Source organism: Leptosomus discolor, chromosome 18 (assembly GCF_034619465.1).
Source record: "Leptosomus discolor isolate bLepDis1 chromosome 18, bLepDis1.hap2, whole genome shotgun sequence".
Lineage (NCBI taxonomy): Eukaryota > Metazoa > Chordata > Aves > Leptosomiformes > Leptosomidae > Leptosomus > Leptosomus discolor.
Window position 1 is genome coordinate 13,005,320 of NC_141408.1, and position 16,393 is coordinate 13,021,712.

Sequence of the window (16,393 nt, forward strand, 5' to 3'; positions counted from 1 at the left end):
AAAGGGAAATCCCCAGCCAATCAATAAAAGGAAAGAGAAGGCAATTCGATATATATAGCAAGTCCCCTGCTTATCTAGCAGTAAGAGCTGCACAAATTCACACGCACTGTCCCTTCCCCGCTGCCAGCTTCCACCAGGACGGGGCATGAAGACGGCCACATGACAAGCTCGGTACTGAAAGGAGCCCGAGGGATCTACACTCCTCTGCTGCAATTCACACAACTCTTTTCAGTGCTAGCAACAGAGCCTGGGATTTCTTACCTTTGACAACGGACTGCATTAAAACTCATTAAGGATCAAATTCCTGCCTCCCAAAGGTTTAGGACAAAAATGAAATGCATCAGACTTACTATATCTAAACACAAAGACAAATGGCAGGAGGCAAGGGGATTTTTATCGTCTTTGCTTAAACAGGAGATAGTCACCTTCCTCCCGTCAGCGCATCACTGACACGCACAGCTGAAACCCCAGGGCCACCAAAAGCGGCAGCAGATCTACCAGCAATTCCAGCTGAAGCCAGATTTTCCCCAACACTGCGTATTCACTTCAGCACACGCTCTGCCATGCCAGCCAGCACCCAGGGCGGCAGCACGACAGCTCTGGGTGCCGGCCGCCACGGAGAACAGGCAGAGCCGAAAGCTGCATCTTTGGAAAGTCAGAGGCACCCCACTCAAAGAGGCGTCCTGCTTCCCCATCTTCTGTCGCTCCAGAACAACCCTTTGCTCTGCAATTTTTGGGGGGGTGGGATGAAGCAGGAGCGGCAGCACAGCTACCCGCAGCACAAGTGCAGTGGGGTCCTGCCTGCTGGGCTCCCTGCTCCCCAGGGAACTCGAACAGATGAACCAGCTGCTCCTTTGAGCTTCGATTTTGACGGCTTCGTCATTAGTAAAACATGCCAAAAATGTTACTTCCTCTGCTACAAGACCTACATTGAATCTTGTCTAAGTAACTTCCTCTTGTATGTCAATAAAAGAAGGCAGGCAAGCCCACAGGCAGAACAGTTTCTGTCATACTTCTGGAAATTCCTCTAGTAGAAACATCTATTGAAGAAGGAAAGAGCAGTAGAAGAGAAAGAAAGGGAAAGAGGAGGCTTCACTTTTCATCAAGTCTGGGTTTTATAATAAAACAAAACTGTTAGTCCACTTCACAGGACAAAACCACTTTTGCTTCCTCTTTTGCCTCATCTAGCAATGGCAATGAAAGCTCTGCGCACTGTTTCCTACTGAGGCAGTTAGATCTGCACAGAACCTCTGCATTTAACAGTTCTACATTAAAAAAATCTCCATTTACTCTCCTTGCTGAACAAAACAGACTGTCTAGGATCATCTTATCCAGCATCCAAAGGTTCTTGGCTACCCTCTTTCTGATGGAAACGCAGAGAGGCGGCAGCAGAAAGATATCCATCTGCCCGCTGGCATGCCAGGAGGGGTGACACTCCTCAGAGAGCAGTGCTAACAGACTGAATATATTAACTTTTAAAATTACAGAAAGGGGAAAGAGCAAAGAACAGACTAGGTAAGAAATGATCTCGTACCAGTCCAAGGAAGTGCAAAGGACAGGAGGGAAGGGTATGAGTCGCTTGCTGGCACATAACAGCCCTGGCATCCACTCCCGCTGTGGATCCGCATCCAGTTTGTGCTGGCTGCCTGCCTGTAACGTGGCATTCCCTCCAGCAGCTGCCTGCAATATGTCTCCAGGCCGCCCTGTCATTAGCACAGTACCTTGGATGCTCCAAGCTGTCGGCTCTTCTAACAGGAATGGTCAGCAGCATGAGTCAGCCACAGGCACAAGAGAGGACATTATCAATTCTTCAGACAAAAAGCACGCCCATTCATTCATTTCTTCTGATCATTTATTCATCTTAAAGTACTGCAGGGGCTTCTCTGCCGGCCCAGCTCCTCTCTAAGCCCATCAAATCTCAGCCTGAGGCAACTCCATTAATTAGCGCTTTCTGCACCAAGTCTCATCCCTCACCTTCGGCAAGCAGAAAAGCTCCCCTGCAACGCCGTTCTTCATGCTACCGACCTGCCGAGCTACAGAAAGAAAGCAACTGCTCTTCGAGGGTTGGCACCCTGATAACTCACTGTATCACATCATACAGGAACATTGCTTAACGTTTAAGGCAAAGACTAATCTTGCCCAGGTCACCCCTCTGAAAGACACTGCCTCCCCAAAGCTCCCACTTGGTATTCTCACCAGGCACTGCAGACACCCACTTGAAGCATCACAACGGCCAGGCTGATGCACAGCAATGAAGCTGTCAGAGCCGTCGGGCCAACATCAGCAGAAGGATCAGAGCAAAGCTGCTCCAGCAACAACTTTGCTTACGGTACTGCTTCCACTCCAGGCAGAGGAACATTTAACACTGCCCTGTAAGATTGTGCAATCTGGCAAAGCCACAGGGAAAGTCTGGGACTTAGGTCCTCTTGGGGATTTCTGCACATACCTCCAATACCTGGGAGTCTCCCACCACGGCCCCTTCCCTCACCGCGTGACTTCTAATGAAAAGATTGTGTATTCTTGCTGTTATGTTGCCCTTTAGTTACAACCGCCACCAGGATGACGCACAACAGGTTCAAAACCCCCTGGAAAATAGGGACTTCACAGCTTAGACAAGCACTTCCCCTTTGAAATCAAGGTACTTTTCTCTTCCCATAGGCAGCTAAATCCAAACACGAAAGCCCAGTGTACATCAATAACAGACATTCAGAGCTCAATATGTGTTTCACCTGGCTGAGTGACGAGGCAACAAGGCTCTAAGCAGGGCGGCAAGTGGGAGCTGGAGCAGGAAATAAAAGGATACACAGCACTGGGTTACCCCAGGGATGATAAAACTCCCTAAATCTGGTAATAAAATTGCTCTATAAAGGTACTGCACCACACAAGCTCTAGCACCAACCTGAGCCTAGCAGTGTCAGAGCTGGCATCAGTACCAAAATTCACAATCACTTGGTTAACAGACTATCAGCTCAGCTAAACTACAACTTCTATGCAAAGAGCCATCACTGACCTCAGCTCTGTCCCTCTCCTTGGACACTGTGTTATTCCCTCTTCCTGCAAAAGGGAAAGTGGCAGCACGCAGAGCTCCTGGCACCTTCTGGAAACCAGGTCCAGACAGAGAAGTTTTCTTGCTGCAAGCAAGATGAGATTTTTTTTTTCTTTTTTTTTTTTTTTTGGCCCAGACTCCTCCTCTCTATATCCACAGCTCCTTGTTGGGTTTGCACACAAATCCGTGGCCTCTGGATATCACCAGGTCACCGGAGAAGGTGCACAGAAACAGGGGGCACTGGGACCTTTCCTTTCCTAGAGCCACCTCTTGTCAGCTGCTTGTAAAGGGCATGGATATGAAAAATGCAAGTCAGTAGCTCCCCTGACAGAGAAATATTAAGTGCTGGCACCTTCTAGAAGCAGAAGATCCCCCCCTCCATACCAGGCAGGTGATGAACAGCCTTGTGCAGGTGAGAGGGGTGTTTGCAGAGGACTGAGAAGAACCAGGCACATTGCCTAGATGCACAAAGGACTCAAATACACAGAAAGAAAAGCTGATACCCCAGAAAGAGGAGACAGTTAATCGCCCTGCAGGGATCCCAGCCATTATACTGTCTAACCCATTGGGACTGTAGGGAAATGGCTGCCCAGGAGCACAGCAGACACAGAGGCAGGCAGATACTCATCACACCAGAACTCAGCAGCATTTCCACAAGTCACAAGGGCCTCAGCTTTAAAAAAAGAAAAAAAAAAAGTAGCACTGAACTATAGCATCAAAGGAAATAACTCCCACATACAGAGGACATAAAAGTATCAGGCTGTGACAAACCCTGGAGTCACACTGAAGGAGCACTGGAGAGGGACTGAGAGGCTGACAAGGGCCCAGACCCACCCAAGGGCACAGGAAAGTTGACAACAGGACTCCAAAACATGAACTGTACTTCAGCACAGCCAGAGGGAAAAATCTAACACCCCAGGTCACTAGTAACATACAGCAGACTCAGCACACCCGGTGATACGTAAAGCATCTTAAAAAAAAAAATAATATATATCTGATGCTTCCTGAGGAGATCCCCAAATTCCACTTTGCTGTGCATCCTCCCACCAACCCCCCCAAACACGTTACAGCTGTACTTCCCCCATCCAAACACAGCTTTCTGCCCCACCACACACAGGCTGCTCTGTTTCACATCTGACTGCAACTTCCCCGAGCCTAGTGCCTGAAGGGACTCACTTCCCCTTACCCAAGCCTGACCTTCAGGGCAGCACAGGCTTTTTTGGTTTGCATCCAGATGCCATGGGCTTGCTCCAAAGTTTTCAGCAAGATTAGAGCATTTTAGCCTTTGGGAAACGCGGCCCTACCGTTAGAGAAGGCAGGCAGAAGGACCTTTGGCATTGGGGCAGCTGGGAGGCAGGAAAGGGGCTGTGCAGTCCGGCCAGAAAGCAGAAGCAAGTACAAGCCCAAACGATGTTGACTGGGGTGAGAAGCAATGACTCTGGGGCTCCTCCCGCCCTCCTAAACCTACCCCTGAACACCCCGGGTCACGAGGAGCCCACGGGGGGACGAAGCCGCCGGGCGGCACCGGCAGGCAAGCCGTGCTGCAGGGAGCACAGGCACGGACCCGAGCTCTGGGCCGGCAGCCAGCCACGCTCTCCCTGAGCACCCTCAGTGAGACGTTCTCAAAACTGGGTGTAGGTGCCTCATAAACGAGAAACTAAACAGCTTCTCTCGTGCACATTAGAACAGCGAGACAGAGTTCCACCTGGCTCTGTCATACTGCACGCTGGTGGCACCGAGTGCTATGTGCCAGTCGTGCTCCAGCAATAAAGCGCTCTTCCACCGACTACTTTGAAAGATTTAAAGGAAAAAATAAAATTATCGTGAATCCAGGCAGTACAGTTGAAATAACAGAAGCAACTGAATAGATTTATGCCAGACTGCCACAAGGCACTCGTCCACTCGGAGAAAGCTGGCTCCTTCAACAAGTTTTCTAGAACAAAACAAAACAACAAAACCCTCTGAAGCTTCCAGAAGGAACAATGCAAACTGCACCCCTGGCTCAGAGCAGTCCTCAGCTTCAACAGAGGCCATCAGAGAAAGACTGGCAGAGGCTACGCAATTGAACTGACTGTAAAGTAGAAACGCTTTGAGGGTCCTTACCATAAAGCTGTCACTCACAAGCAGTACCATGTCCAAGCACGTTCTGCCAGAGAGAACAATCCCACAATTTCATTTTGCAATGAAGAACTCGTCAGGTTGGAAAGGGAACAATGACTCCACTTTCCAGTCAGTGCTGTCTGAGCCATGAAATGGAAGAAAGCTGAGCTCTAGAGAATACCCTGCCGGGAATGTGGGCTTAAGTTCAGATACAAGACTTTGCCCCCTAGCAGATAAGTTGTGAGCCCTGTCTACCTATGTCTCTGCTGCCAGGACAGTCTCCTCCAAAGCGGGGTGGAGCTGATGGCAGTTAGCAGCCTCAGCAAAAGTCACAAGATTCGGCTTCTTGCTAGGTCTTAGGCGGAGGTGCCCAACATATAGCCCATACTTTGCTCTCAGAACAGTCCCATCCACCTTATTTCTAGCTAACCCCATTCCTAAGGCTTAGGTAAATCTCAGTCCCCATCACCATCCCTCCCCTGAGCGCCGTGCTCGTCCTCCACAGTGTGATCAGATCCACACCCTTGCAAGAGAATACGGTGTTTCTTTTCCCCAGGAAAATAAGTTGGCGACAGTAAGAGTCTACCGTGCGTGCCCAGGACAGCTAACCTTCACGGGGTTTACAGTGCACGAGATCAGCTGTATCAAACACACTGTTGAGCAAACACTCCACCTAGAAGATAAGCAACACGACCCACGAGGGAAGGAAGATTGGTATTGCTCAAAACCAGAGACAAAAAGGAATAAGGCACCTACAAAAGCACACAACATAAAAGGAAGCCTCTGAGGCCAGTAACTTGACACGTGTTGAAACGGAATATACAGACACGTAACTCTCCTCTCTCGGTACAGGCCTTGGGCAGGCTTCTCCTGCTTGAAGAAGAAATTTGGAGAAGTTTGAGGGCATCGCTCATCTGAGAAAGAGCAACAAAGTCAAAATAATAAGCAACAACAAAGTCATTACCGCTGCTAAGAGCGGGAGCCATCTGTTCAGTTTTGTTGCGGCTATGTCCCATTAACATTATCTCCCCCAGGAAAGGCAAGACTCTGCTTTCAAATACACAGATCACACTCAGGTCTGCAGAAAGGTGCTGCGAAACAATTCCCATGCAAAACTATTCCCGCAATTCGATGCCCATCCCCAGCAAAGCACAACACCCGGGAGAAGGGGAAGGGGCTCCTCCAGCTCAGAGGCAAACCCAGGTACACGGAGGCTCCACGCCGAAACCTCAGTGTGAGGAAAGCTGAGCATTGACACGGAGGGAGAGTTGTCGGGGAGCTGTGTCAGGAGGAGCCTCAATAGACCCTAAGCCTCCACGGGCGTCAAACCCTCTCAGCAGCCGTAAGACTGATCAAATCAGAGATAAAGGAAGCAAAGCAGGAGGGAAATAGATGGCAGGCAAAGGGGACATGCGGCCCAAAAAGGACTCCAAGAGCTCAGGCTTTGAGAGAAGGGCTCCCCGATACTAGCACATGCTCCCTGGCAGGAAAAGAGGCTCATTTCAAACGGGATTCAACCACTGGATGCATTTCAGTTTCATTTCAGCTCATGCTCCCAGTTAAAAGCGCCGATTTTCCTGTGCAGGCAAGGAACCAGGCACCACCCCGGTGTACACAGCAGCACAGCGCGGGAGCCTTCCAAACCAATCTAAAGCTCTGGCCGCAAAGCTGAAGCGCCTCGCACCAGGGCAGTTTCCTTCCTCGCAGAAACTCCTCGTCTCCGTTGGAACATATGCCCGATTTCCTTGGATTTGGTTCTGGGCCGCGAGGTGCAGATGTGGTTGTACTTGTTGTGAAGGCGGAACGCAAGACAGCAACCAAACAAACGCATTCAAAAGTAGGCCTGAACAGGCATTTACTATTTATAAGCTAATCATCTGATCCCTCCTAAGGGAAATCCTATCCTTTCAGGCTGTGGAGAGTGCACGGAACTGCACAGTCTCCGCAGGACTGCTAGGGAAGAACAGAAGGGAAGCAATCATACGGGCGATGAGGGCCTGGACAAAATTCCTCCCCGCTCCGCAACAGCATAGGCATCCTCCTCGTGACAGAGCCAGGGATTACAAACAGGGATTAATCTGTTACGCTAATTTGTTAAGAGCAAAGTGTTTTCTAAATAGCAATCTTCTCCATTCATCGTTATCTAAAAGGGCTGTGATATAGTTCTGCAAACGTTGACATTTTTCTGCAAGCAGCGATAGAGGAGAGTCTCATGATAAGACCCTGCATTGAAATCCAGAAACATCAACAAGTAGAAAACTGTGGCTGGATGGAGCTACCTTGGAGGGTGGGCAAGCAAGGAAGGAAGAGAAAGGTATGAACTTTTGTAATTGCCTGCTAGTTATTAATTCCTCAGGGAACTTTCCTGTCCTGGGAAGTTAAGTGTGATGTGCAAGTATGCAGCACTGATTGGTTTTCGTTGTTTTTTTTTTTTTTCTCCTGTTCACCTTTCTCCCTGATAAAAATAATCTAGGTTAGATTATACTGCTTGATTCTCTTGTAAAACAATGCTCAGTCATTTCCAACGCAACTGCGCACACTCAATGCAACCACACACACCTCCTCCCCAAGAAACAATCTCATTTTCTCTCTAGCCTCTGTTTTAACTCACTTACTAAACCACTATTGAGAACAACTCTCTCCCTCAGATGACAGCAGCCTCCGAAGACGAGCTGAGGATACAGAACAAGAGTGGAAATAGCTGCATCTCAATTAGATTAGAGCAATATCTCTCAGAGGAGGAGGCCCAGCTCCCAGAGCAATCCTCACAAACAGGGCGGACAAGAGCCATCCAGGTCTGGTGCCTGCCTTCAGGTGAGCAAAGCTCAGCGAGATGCAGGCCAGCAGGAGGGGGAATCACTGCACACACCCTCCCCTTGGCTCCCACCAGAGCCCAGACAAGGGCGACTTTGAAAAGCCCCACGTGAACAAAAAACAAAAGCAAGCCAGCGCATATTTTGGCAGATGAAGATAACAATAAAAGCTGGCACAGCAGCATTCTCTAAAGCCTTCGTACCGTGGTAAGATCTAGCCTTAAAACTTCCCTTGATTTCGTTTTGGCTTTTTTCCCCCCCCCCCTTTTAGCTTGCTACAGATGAATCTGACAGTTAAGTGACATCGCCAGCAAGACAGAAGGGCTGGAAGGATGCTGCCACAAAACTAACACCAGCAACAACACATCTGAGGGAATTTCCCTGTTCAGGCTCTCTCAGAAAAATTAAATAACTGTCCCTGCCAGTGTAAACAGATTCAAGTGAAGGCAGCAAAGGAAAAGGGAAGCCAGATGTTCCTAGAGATTAATAACTATAAGCAAAACTTTTAAATTGATGTCCCAGTCTTCATCTCAGTTTGTTTACTTAGATATTCATCTTCCAGCGAACACCCCGAAAGATATTACGGCCACCTTTGCAAACGCCCAAGCAAAGCAGACGACACAACTTCCCAGGCTGTTAGCCGAGCTGCAATACTTGCCATTGCTTTTATTAAAGAAAAAAAAAAAGTATTGAGGCTTGATGAAAAAGTTGCCAGCAAATACTAAGTCATCACTGACTTTGGGAAGTCTGCTCTCACGCTTGATTCTCTATCACTTAAAAATACATGCTTTGGTTTCCATGCATGCACTCGTATATCACCACCAGCCATACTGAATTCCCACAGTCCAATTTCTGTCCCCCACAAGTACACACAGACTGACCAAATGTTCTCGTTGAATGAAGCAGATGGAGTTCCCGGCACCGCATGGCAGCTTTTTTTCTCCCTTAATCCCACCCTTGTACATCGTCTCTGAACCCTGCCCAGCTTTCGACCAGCCTCCACACCACGCACAGGCCCCAAACCTGGCCGTAGCAGCACCAAAACATTTGCACCAGCGCAGGAGCTGAACTAACACACTCTCTCCTCCTTCTCCACAGCTGCAGTGAGGTATCAAAGACCACCTTCTCCAGCCCCACTTTCTGTGTTCAACATAGTCATGAACCCCAGTAGAAACTACCGCTTCCTAGGACAGACCTCACTCCTTCCTCATTTCTCTGTTCATGCAACAGACTATTCCTGAAGAGCTTGCTTTCCCTGGGAATAGATGCATGGCCTCATCAAAAGTACAGCGCCAAACGAACCAGACTACTGCATCGGATCCTCCTCTCTTATTTTCCACTCAACACTCCGAGTTGCTCATGAGCTTCATCAGCTTTTAGCTGCAAACTTTCTTCAGGTCATCAACAAAATCAGCACTAGGATCTTTATGAGACTGTTAACATAATATCCCCAGTAACGTTCTGGAAGCCACCAGTTTAACATGGGTTATTTTGAGCTCATCCCCCTTCAGTTAATTCAGCAGGAAAACCCAAAGGCATTGTATCAAATGCGTTCTGGAAACCTATGTTTACAACACATACTTGTTTGAGTCTTCTTCCAACAAGCGTCAAACCCACAACAACACTGTCTCCACACCAAACTTCAGCCACCAACAGTTACAAAGCAGCACAGAGAGCTTCGCCAGCTTCCACCCAACAAGAACGGGAGGCACCTTCTCCAAAAAAAACTGCAACGTGTGCGGGGGCACATGGCAAACCCCACCAGGCGGGATGCAGGCGAGAGGAGTCTACGGCAGAATAACGAGCTCCGTGCCGTTACCGCGGTCGGCGTGGCACAAGGATCCCCCACCCGCGAGGTGCTTCCAGGTGGGATGTCCACGGCCCGCACAGCCGGGGACGGCCCTCGGCAGAAGGGCGGCAGAGGCGCTCCCCTCCCGGGGCCGGGGAAGGCGAACCGGGCCTGCAGCCTCCGCTCTGCAAGTCAGGTCTCCCGCCGGTGGGCACGGCTCACCGAGCCCGGGGAAGGGCTGCCGCCCCCGGTACGGTGGGGCGGAGAACCCACAGAGCCGCCGGACCCAGCGGCAGGGCCGGCAGCGGGCAGGCCGCCTCCGCCCCGGGCCTGACCCGGCGTAAACCCCGCGTCCCGTTCTTAACGTGACCCAGCCTTTGCTCTCCGGCGGCGCCTCAGGGAGCAGCGAAGGCCGGCCCAGGCCCACCACCACCACCCGCCCCACCGGAACCGGGCCGCGGGCCCGCCAACGCCGCCTCAACGCCGCCGCCGACCGGGCCGGCAGCCGCTCCTCACAGACAGGCCCCGGGGAGGCCCCGCTCACCGAGCGGCGAGGAGGAGGAGCGGGGCCCGGCCGGGCAGCGGCGAGAAGCCTGAGGAGAGCCGCGGGACCCAGGCAGGGCCCGGCCGGGGGAAGCCGCCGCGCTCCGGGCCCGAGGGGCGGCGGGAGGGGAGGGGGGAACCGGCGGGGTCTCACCTGGCTCCGTCCGCGCCGCTCCCGCCTCTGCCGCGTGCAGCTCCCCGCCCTGCCCCCCCCCCCTCACCGACTGGCGCGGCGCAGCCAATCAGCGCCCGGCGCCGCCGGCACCGCCGGCCAATGAACAGAGTGAACGCGTCCCCGCCCAGCGCCACGGGCGGTCAGAGCACGCCCTTCTCCTCGCCCGCATGCCTATCCCGTGACCCGCCGCGCCGCGCTGCGCGGGGCGGGAACCGGCACCCGGCGCCCAATGAGAAATCACAGCGCGTCCCGCTGCAGCCAATCCGCGGCCGCTCACCGCTTCCCCTCAGAAAAGGGCGGGCGGTCACAGGGGCGTCGCGGGGGGGCGAAAATAACGAGGGGGGGGGGGGGGGGGTGCGGGCTTGACCGGAGGGGGGGGGTCCCCTCACGAGACCGGCCCGGTGATCAGGCCCCCTTGGCCCCCCCCTCACCCGGCCGGCGGCTCCCGCGCCCGCGGGCAGCGGGGAACCGGGAGGCGGGAGGGAGGTGGCCCAAGGGGGCGGCAGGGGGCCCGGGGGCAGAGGCACCCCCGATCGGCCCCCCCCCGGGGGTCCGTGACCCACACCACCCCCCCCTTCCGGCAGCAGCCCCCTCCGCTGAGGGCTGCGGTGTGGGCGGGCACCGGGGGGAGCCCTCGCAAGCAGCGCCGCCTTCCCCGGGAGGTGTGGTGGAGCGGGTATGATGGCGCTGGAGTCTTGTCACGGGGCTGGGGCACCCCCGTCCCCCCCAGGGGGCTTGCAGAAGCCTTCGGGACTGCAAAAAGGTCTTAAAGCCTCCGTGGTTTATGGCCCGAGGCGCTCCATGGCCGGCCGCTGCTTGCCCCTGCCTGCCGGGGGGCTGGGTGTCCCTCCTCCCCACCGCTCCTCCCTGGGTTTCCCCCAATTCGCTTCTGCCATTCCCGCCCAGGTCTCACCCTGCGCTCCACCTGCCTTGCGAAACAGCCCCGCTAATACAGCGATGGGGCCACCTCCGGCTTTCCTCCCCTCCAGATTTTACATTTTCAGGTGGGCTCCCCTTCCCCGCAGCGCCTGTGGGATGGAGACGGGGCTGGTGATCCCTTGGGTGGCTGAGGATGCTGCTGCCCGAGGAGGTTGTCTCCCTGCCAGCCCCTGGATGGGGCAGCGCGATGAAGGGATGAGCTGAGCTCAGCCCCAGAGAGGTCCAGAGGTTTGGGGGGGGGGCTGTGGAGGAAGCGGGTGTTGGTCCTTGGCAGAGGACGGCCGCCTCGGCCTGGCCCTGGGGCTGCGAGGTGTGAGCGGAGCTGCCCTGGCCCTGGCTCTGAGCGGTGCCACGAGGGCTGCGAGCCTCCTCCTCACCCCGTGGGTGCTGGGTGACGCGGCGCTTGGGCCGGTGACGTGCGTTCGTTGTGCCCCCAGCGTGGCAGGGATGTGCTGAGCACCCCTGGGAGGAAATCCGAGCGCGGCTGCGAAGGGCGCAGGGGCTGTGGCTTTCACGCCTGGTGGGCTCGCAGGCCTGTTGCTGGGCTACCCCTCACGGGGACTGGGGATGTGGCAACAGTCCCAGAGCAGGGACCGACGGAGGGAGAGAAAAACGGAAGCAAAGAAAAATGTGTGCTTTCGTTTTCGTGGCTGCTTGAACAGGAAGGGGACTGAGGGGCAATGGCGGGTGAGTAGAGCCAGCGGTGCTGGGGCTCGGCGGTGGGATGGGGGCCTGCCCGGGGCCTTTTCACCCTGGCCGCCCGGTGGACGGGGATCCGGGACCACTGCATCCCTGAGTGGCTGGTGCCTTGTTCCCCTGAGGAACTTTCTGTGGGTGGGAAAAGGGGGAGGTGGATGATTGCAGGGGAAGCCCCCGGGGTGGGCAATAGGGGAGGGGAAGCACCCAGGAAGGATGGTGGGAGAGGGATCAGCACCTGAGGGGAGCAACAGGTAAGGGGACAGCACCCAGGGGAGAAGATGGGGAAGGGGGGGGGGGGGGGTGGCAGCTAGAGGGGTGATGGGGAAGGGATCAGCACCCAGGCGTGGTGAGGGGGAAGAGGAAGCGCCTGGAGCTGGCGGTGGGGCAGCATGAGCCATGGCATGGCGGCTCTGGGCGCTAACGGGGCTGCCCTGCAGATAAGCTGCTCCTGAACGTGCGGACAGCCTTTGTGGAGCGTGTGAGCAAGCCACTGATCTCGGGGCTGCTGGACGATCTGCTGGCCCAAGGGGTGCTGAGCCTCGACGAGGTGGACGAGGTGCAGGATCGATACACGGTGCGCACCGACAAGGCGCGCTGCCTCATCGACGGCGTGCGCCTGAAGGGCCCCAAGGCCAGCCAGATCTTCATCGACAGCCTCAGGAAGCGGGATGGCACCTTGGCAGAGCAGCTGGATCTGGCGGCTCGCTCGGGTGAGAGATGCGGGGCTGTGGTCTGCCCCCAGCCATGCTGGGGCTCCTGGTGCCTCCGGTGGGGTTCTGGAAGGGGGGCCTGGCCCTGGCGGGTGTCCAAGGCTTGAAGGGGCAGTTGGGCATCTCCAGCGTCACAGCTCTGTGGCGCCGAGTCCCCCTCACCATGCAGCAACGACAGGGCTCTCAGGGCTCGCTGTCCCCCGTGGGGCTAAACAGGGACCCCCAAAGGGCAGAGCCCAACTCCACTCACCCATCCGTGCCCTGTGATGGTCCCCTCTTGCTGCAGGTGCTTCCCAGTGTAACTGTGGGCCTTTCTGCTTGCAGGGCCCCCCAGTATGCAGCTGGCCTCCCCCAACACTGCGGGCTCCCCTGAGCTCCCCGTCAGCATCCAGAGCCAGCAGTGGATCCGGCAGTGCTCCCTGAGCGAGTACCAGCGCATCAGGGACACAGAGGGAGACCAGGTGCTGCGGGCAGAGATGAGAGGAGGGCTGGATCATGGCTTGGCTGCCCTGCCGGAGCGGGCAGGGGCTTGCCAAGGGGAGTCAGGGTCCTCACTGACCTGGGAGCAGGGCAGGAGATCGGGGGGAGATGCCCCAGAGACAGGGAGATATAGTTGCTGCACCCGTGGGCCTTCTCTGCTATTAGCTGCCTCCCAAGAAAAGCCCCCTGCACCCACCCACCACTGAGCGCTGCCTCCCTTTGTCCTCACAGATCTATCCCATCCATCTACCGCGGGAGACACGAACCCGTAGGGCCCTGCTCATCTGCAACATTGAGTTTGAGCACCTGAGACGGCGGAACGGGGCTGAAGTGGACGTGGAGGGGATGACGAAGCTGCTGGAAGAGCTGGGCTACGTGGTGGACGTCCATTGCAACTTAACTTCCCAGGTAAAGGACTGCACAAAGCAGCTGCCACCAGCCCCAGGAGTGGTGCAGAGACACTCATTGCATGCGTTGGTGATGGGGGGGAGGGGGGGCTGAGGCACCACAGGGACACCTGTCCCCAGTGGCAGTGCCTGGGTTTCCATACAGCTGGTCACAGGTGGCAAATGTTCCGTCCTTGTGCTGGTTTGTAGGGGATGGCTACGGTCATGAAGGATTTTGCGGATCACAAAGACCACTGGACCTCCGACAGCACTTTCCTGGTCTTCATGTCCCACGGGGTCAGGGCTGGGATCTGCGGGACCAAGAGCAGAGACGAGACCACAGACGTCCTTTGCCTTGACACCATCTACGAGAAATTCAACAACAAGCGCTGCCGGGCACTGCTGGGCAAACCTAAGGTGGTCATTTTCCAGTCCTGCCGCGGAGGTGAGTCCTCGCTACAAGGTGCCTGCGCGGCGAGCGAGCCGGCCAGGCTCTCCCAGGGTACGTGAGCCCCAAGCACAGGGTGGGGAGGGGACACCCCATCATCGCTGACGGCTGGCCCTGCCTTCCTAGGCAACGTAGGGTCCGTGATGGTGAGCGACTCTGCAGACCCTGCTGTGCCCGCTCCCAGCTCGGCTCACACGATCCCTGCAGGGCTGGAAGATGATGCCATCTGTGAAGTCCACATGGAGAGTGATTTTGCCACTTTACATTCCTGCACGCCTGGTAAGCAGTTCCTGGAAATGGTTGCCCTTCCTGACGGTAGGTGAGGGCAACAGGACTCCCATTCCTGATGTCGTGAGGCGTCTCCACACCTCCTCCTTGGGGCAGGTTACCGGGGATCCCCTCTATCCAGTGACTGTTTGGGTCACAACAGCCTCTGGAGAAGGCTGTGTCCTCTGATGCCAGGGTACAAGGCTGCTCCAGGACACCCACAGATCCCTCTTAGAGGCATCAGGGCCAGAGCTTTGTACCCCTGCCTGGCTGCTTTCCCTTGCCCCTGCTCCAGCCCTCCCCACCGGCTCTGCCTGCACTCCTTCCCCAGCTGATTTATCTCACCGCAGTGGCTGGACATTGTCTCCTGCTGCTGGGTTGCAGATGGCTCCAGGCTGTGCCAGCCTGGCAGCTGGCGTGGCTGGGAGCAGGGGAGAACAGAGGGGCTTGAAGAAAATATTCACGTCACATGTGTCTTCCCTGGGATGCCCTGTCCTCTTCCCATCCTGTGGGTTGGATGGGCCCAATATAATGATCTTGGAGAAGGTGCCCCAGTCTCCTGCTCTGGCACCCAGCATTAATCACTGTTGTAGTGAGGGATATAAGTGAAATCACACTTGGCATCTTGTCTCTCCAGATACTATGTCCTGGAGAAGCCCAGCAACAGGTTCGGTTTTCATCCAGCACCTGATAGAGCAATTTCAAAACCACGCCTGCCACAGCGACTTACAGGAGATCTTCCGAAAGGTGAGGCTTCGTAGTGAACTGCAGGCGTGCTGGCAGATGCAGCCATGCCAATGGTCAGAAATACTGCTCAGAGCAGAGCTCGGGCCAGGGCAGGCCATTTTTGGCAGGCCCCTCGGGAGCAGGCTCTGTCAAAAAGGGTCTGGTTTGGCCTGGAAACTCAGCTGGATCTCTGGAGGCATCAGCACCCTGCCACGTGGTGGGCATGCATGAGCCTGGTGTGTTGGTGCAGCCCGTGGCCTCCTTTGTTCCACCAGACACGTGCCTGGGGATGTCCCTGGGGATGCCTCCTGACTCCCTCACCCTTCCCACGCTGGGAACGGAGCTGCTCCCATTTCTCCCTGCTGTCTCTCTCACCCCAGGTCCAATATTCCTTTGGAAAATTCCCTCAGCAGCTGCCATCGCAAGAACGGACTACGATGCTCAGGAAGTTCTACCTCTTCCCAGGCCACTGATCTCCTGCCCATGGTGAGTCTCTTCCCCTCACACCTCTGCGGCAGCCTTTTGTCTGTGCCCCAAACCCAGTACCTGGCCAGCGGGGAGGAGTGGGGAGAAATTCCCCATTGGTCCTGGGCTCCAGACCTCGCAGCTTGGACAGGATATCCAAAGAACTTATGTGCTAGTAGCCGGGGCTGGGCATTGGCCTGACTCCATCGCCATCTCCCAGCTGGCCGTAGGAGAGACAGGCGTTCCCAGAACTTGTCTCATTTGCTTCTGTCTTAGGAGTTTCTCAGTCTAACATTCTTCTTGTGAAAAATACACAGGAAAAGTGTTAGTACTTGGGGATAAGACAGCAGAAAGCTCAAGGCGAATGCAGCCCTGCTCCAGAGAGATGCGCTTCGGAAAAGAAAAGGACAAGAGGAAAAGCCATGAACAGCTCTGCAGAAACACGGTGAATCTCCAAACCACCTATTGGTGCCCCCTCTGCTAAGCAACTGCAAACAGACCTGGAATAAAATAGTCCTCGGTCTCCTGTCCTCCCTTCCTTTTGTGGCCACTGAACAACCCCAAACTGAGCAAACTCTTCCCCGGGAGCAGCAGAGACACCTGGCTCTGGAGCACCAACTGCAAAGCTGGTTAGTGCCTCCCAACTGTCCCCAGACACGGCCTGTCCCCAGTTGCGACAGAGACGATCTGTCACCCCCAGAGCTGCTCCCGCCCCGTCTCTGGCTTTACCCATCATCTAATAAAGGGATTTTCAGAGCAGACGGCACCACTCCTCTGCCTTTAGCCCGTGGTGGGTGGATGGTTGCC

At 55.2% G+C, this 16,393-nt stretch overlaps 1 protein-coding gene across 1 annotated transcript; it reads left to right on the forward strand.

Moving 5' to 3' along the window:
* Positions 1–12,085: 12,085 nt before the first annotated feature.
* Positions 12,086–16,108, forward strand: LOC104340060 (caspase-1). Its single transcript, XM_086475118.1, has 9 exons — positions 12,086–12,092; positions 12,542–12,814; positions 13,139–13,275; positions 13,526–13,702; positions 13,891–14,125; positions 14,255–14,407; positions 15,033–15,142; positions 15,502–15,607; positions 15,904–16,108. The coding sequence occupies exons 1-8, from the start codon at positions 12,086–12,088 to the stop codon at positions 15,592–15,594; spliced, it is 1,185 nt and encodes a 394-aa protein (XP_086331244.1). The 3' UTR covers positions 15,595–15,607; positions 15,904–16,108.
* The last annotated feature ends 285 nt before the right edge of the window (positions 16,109–16,393 follow it).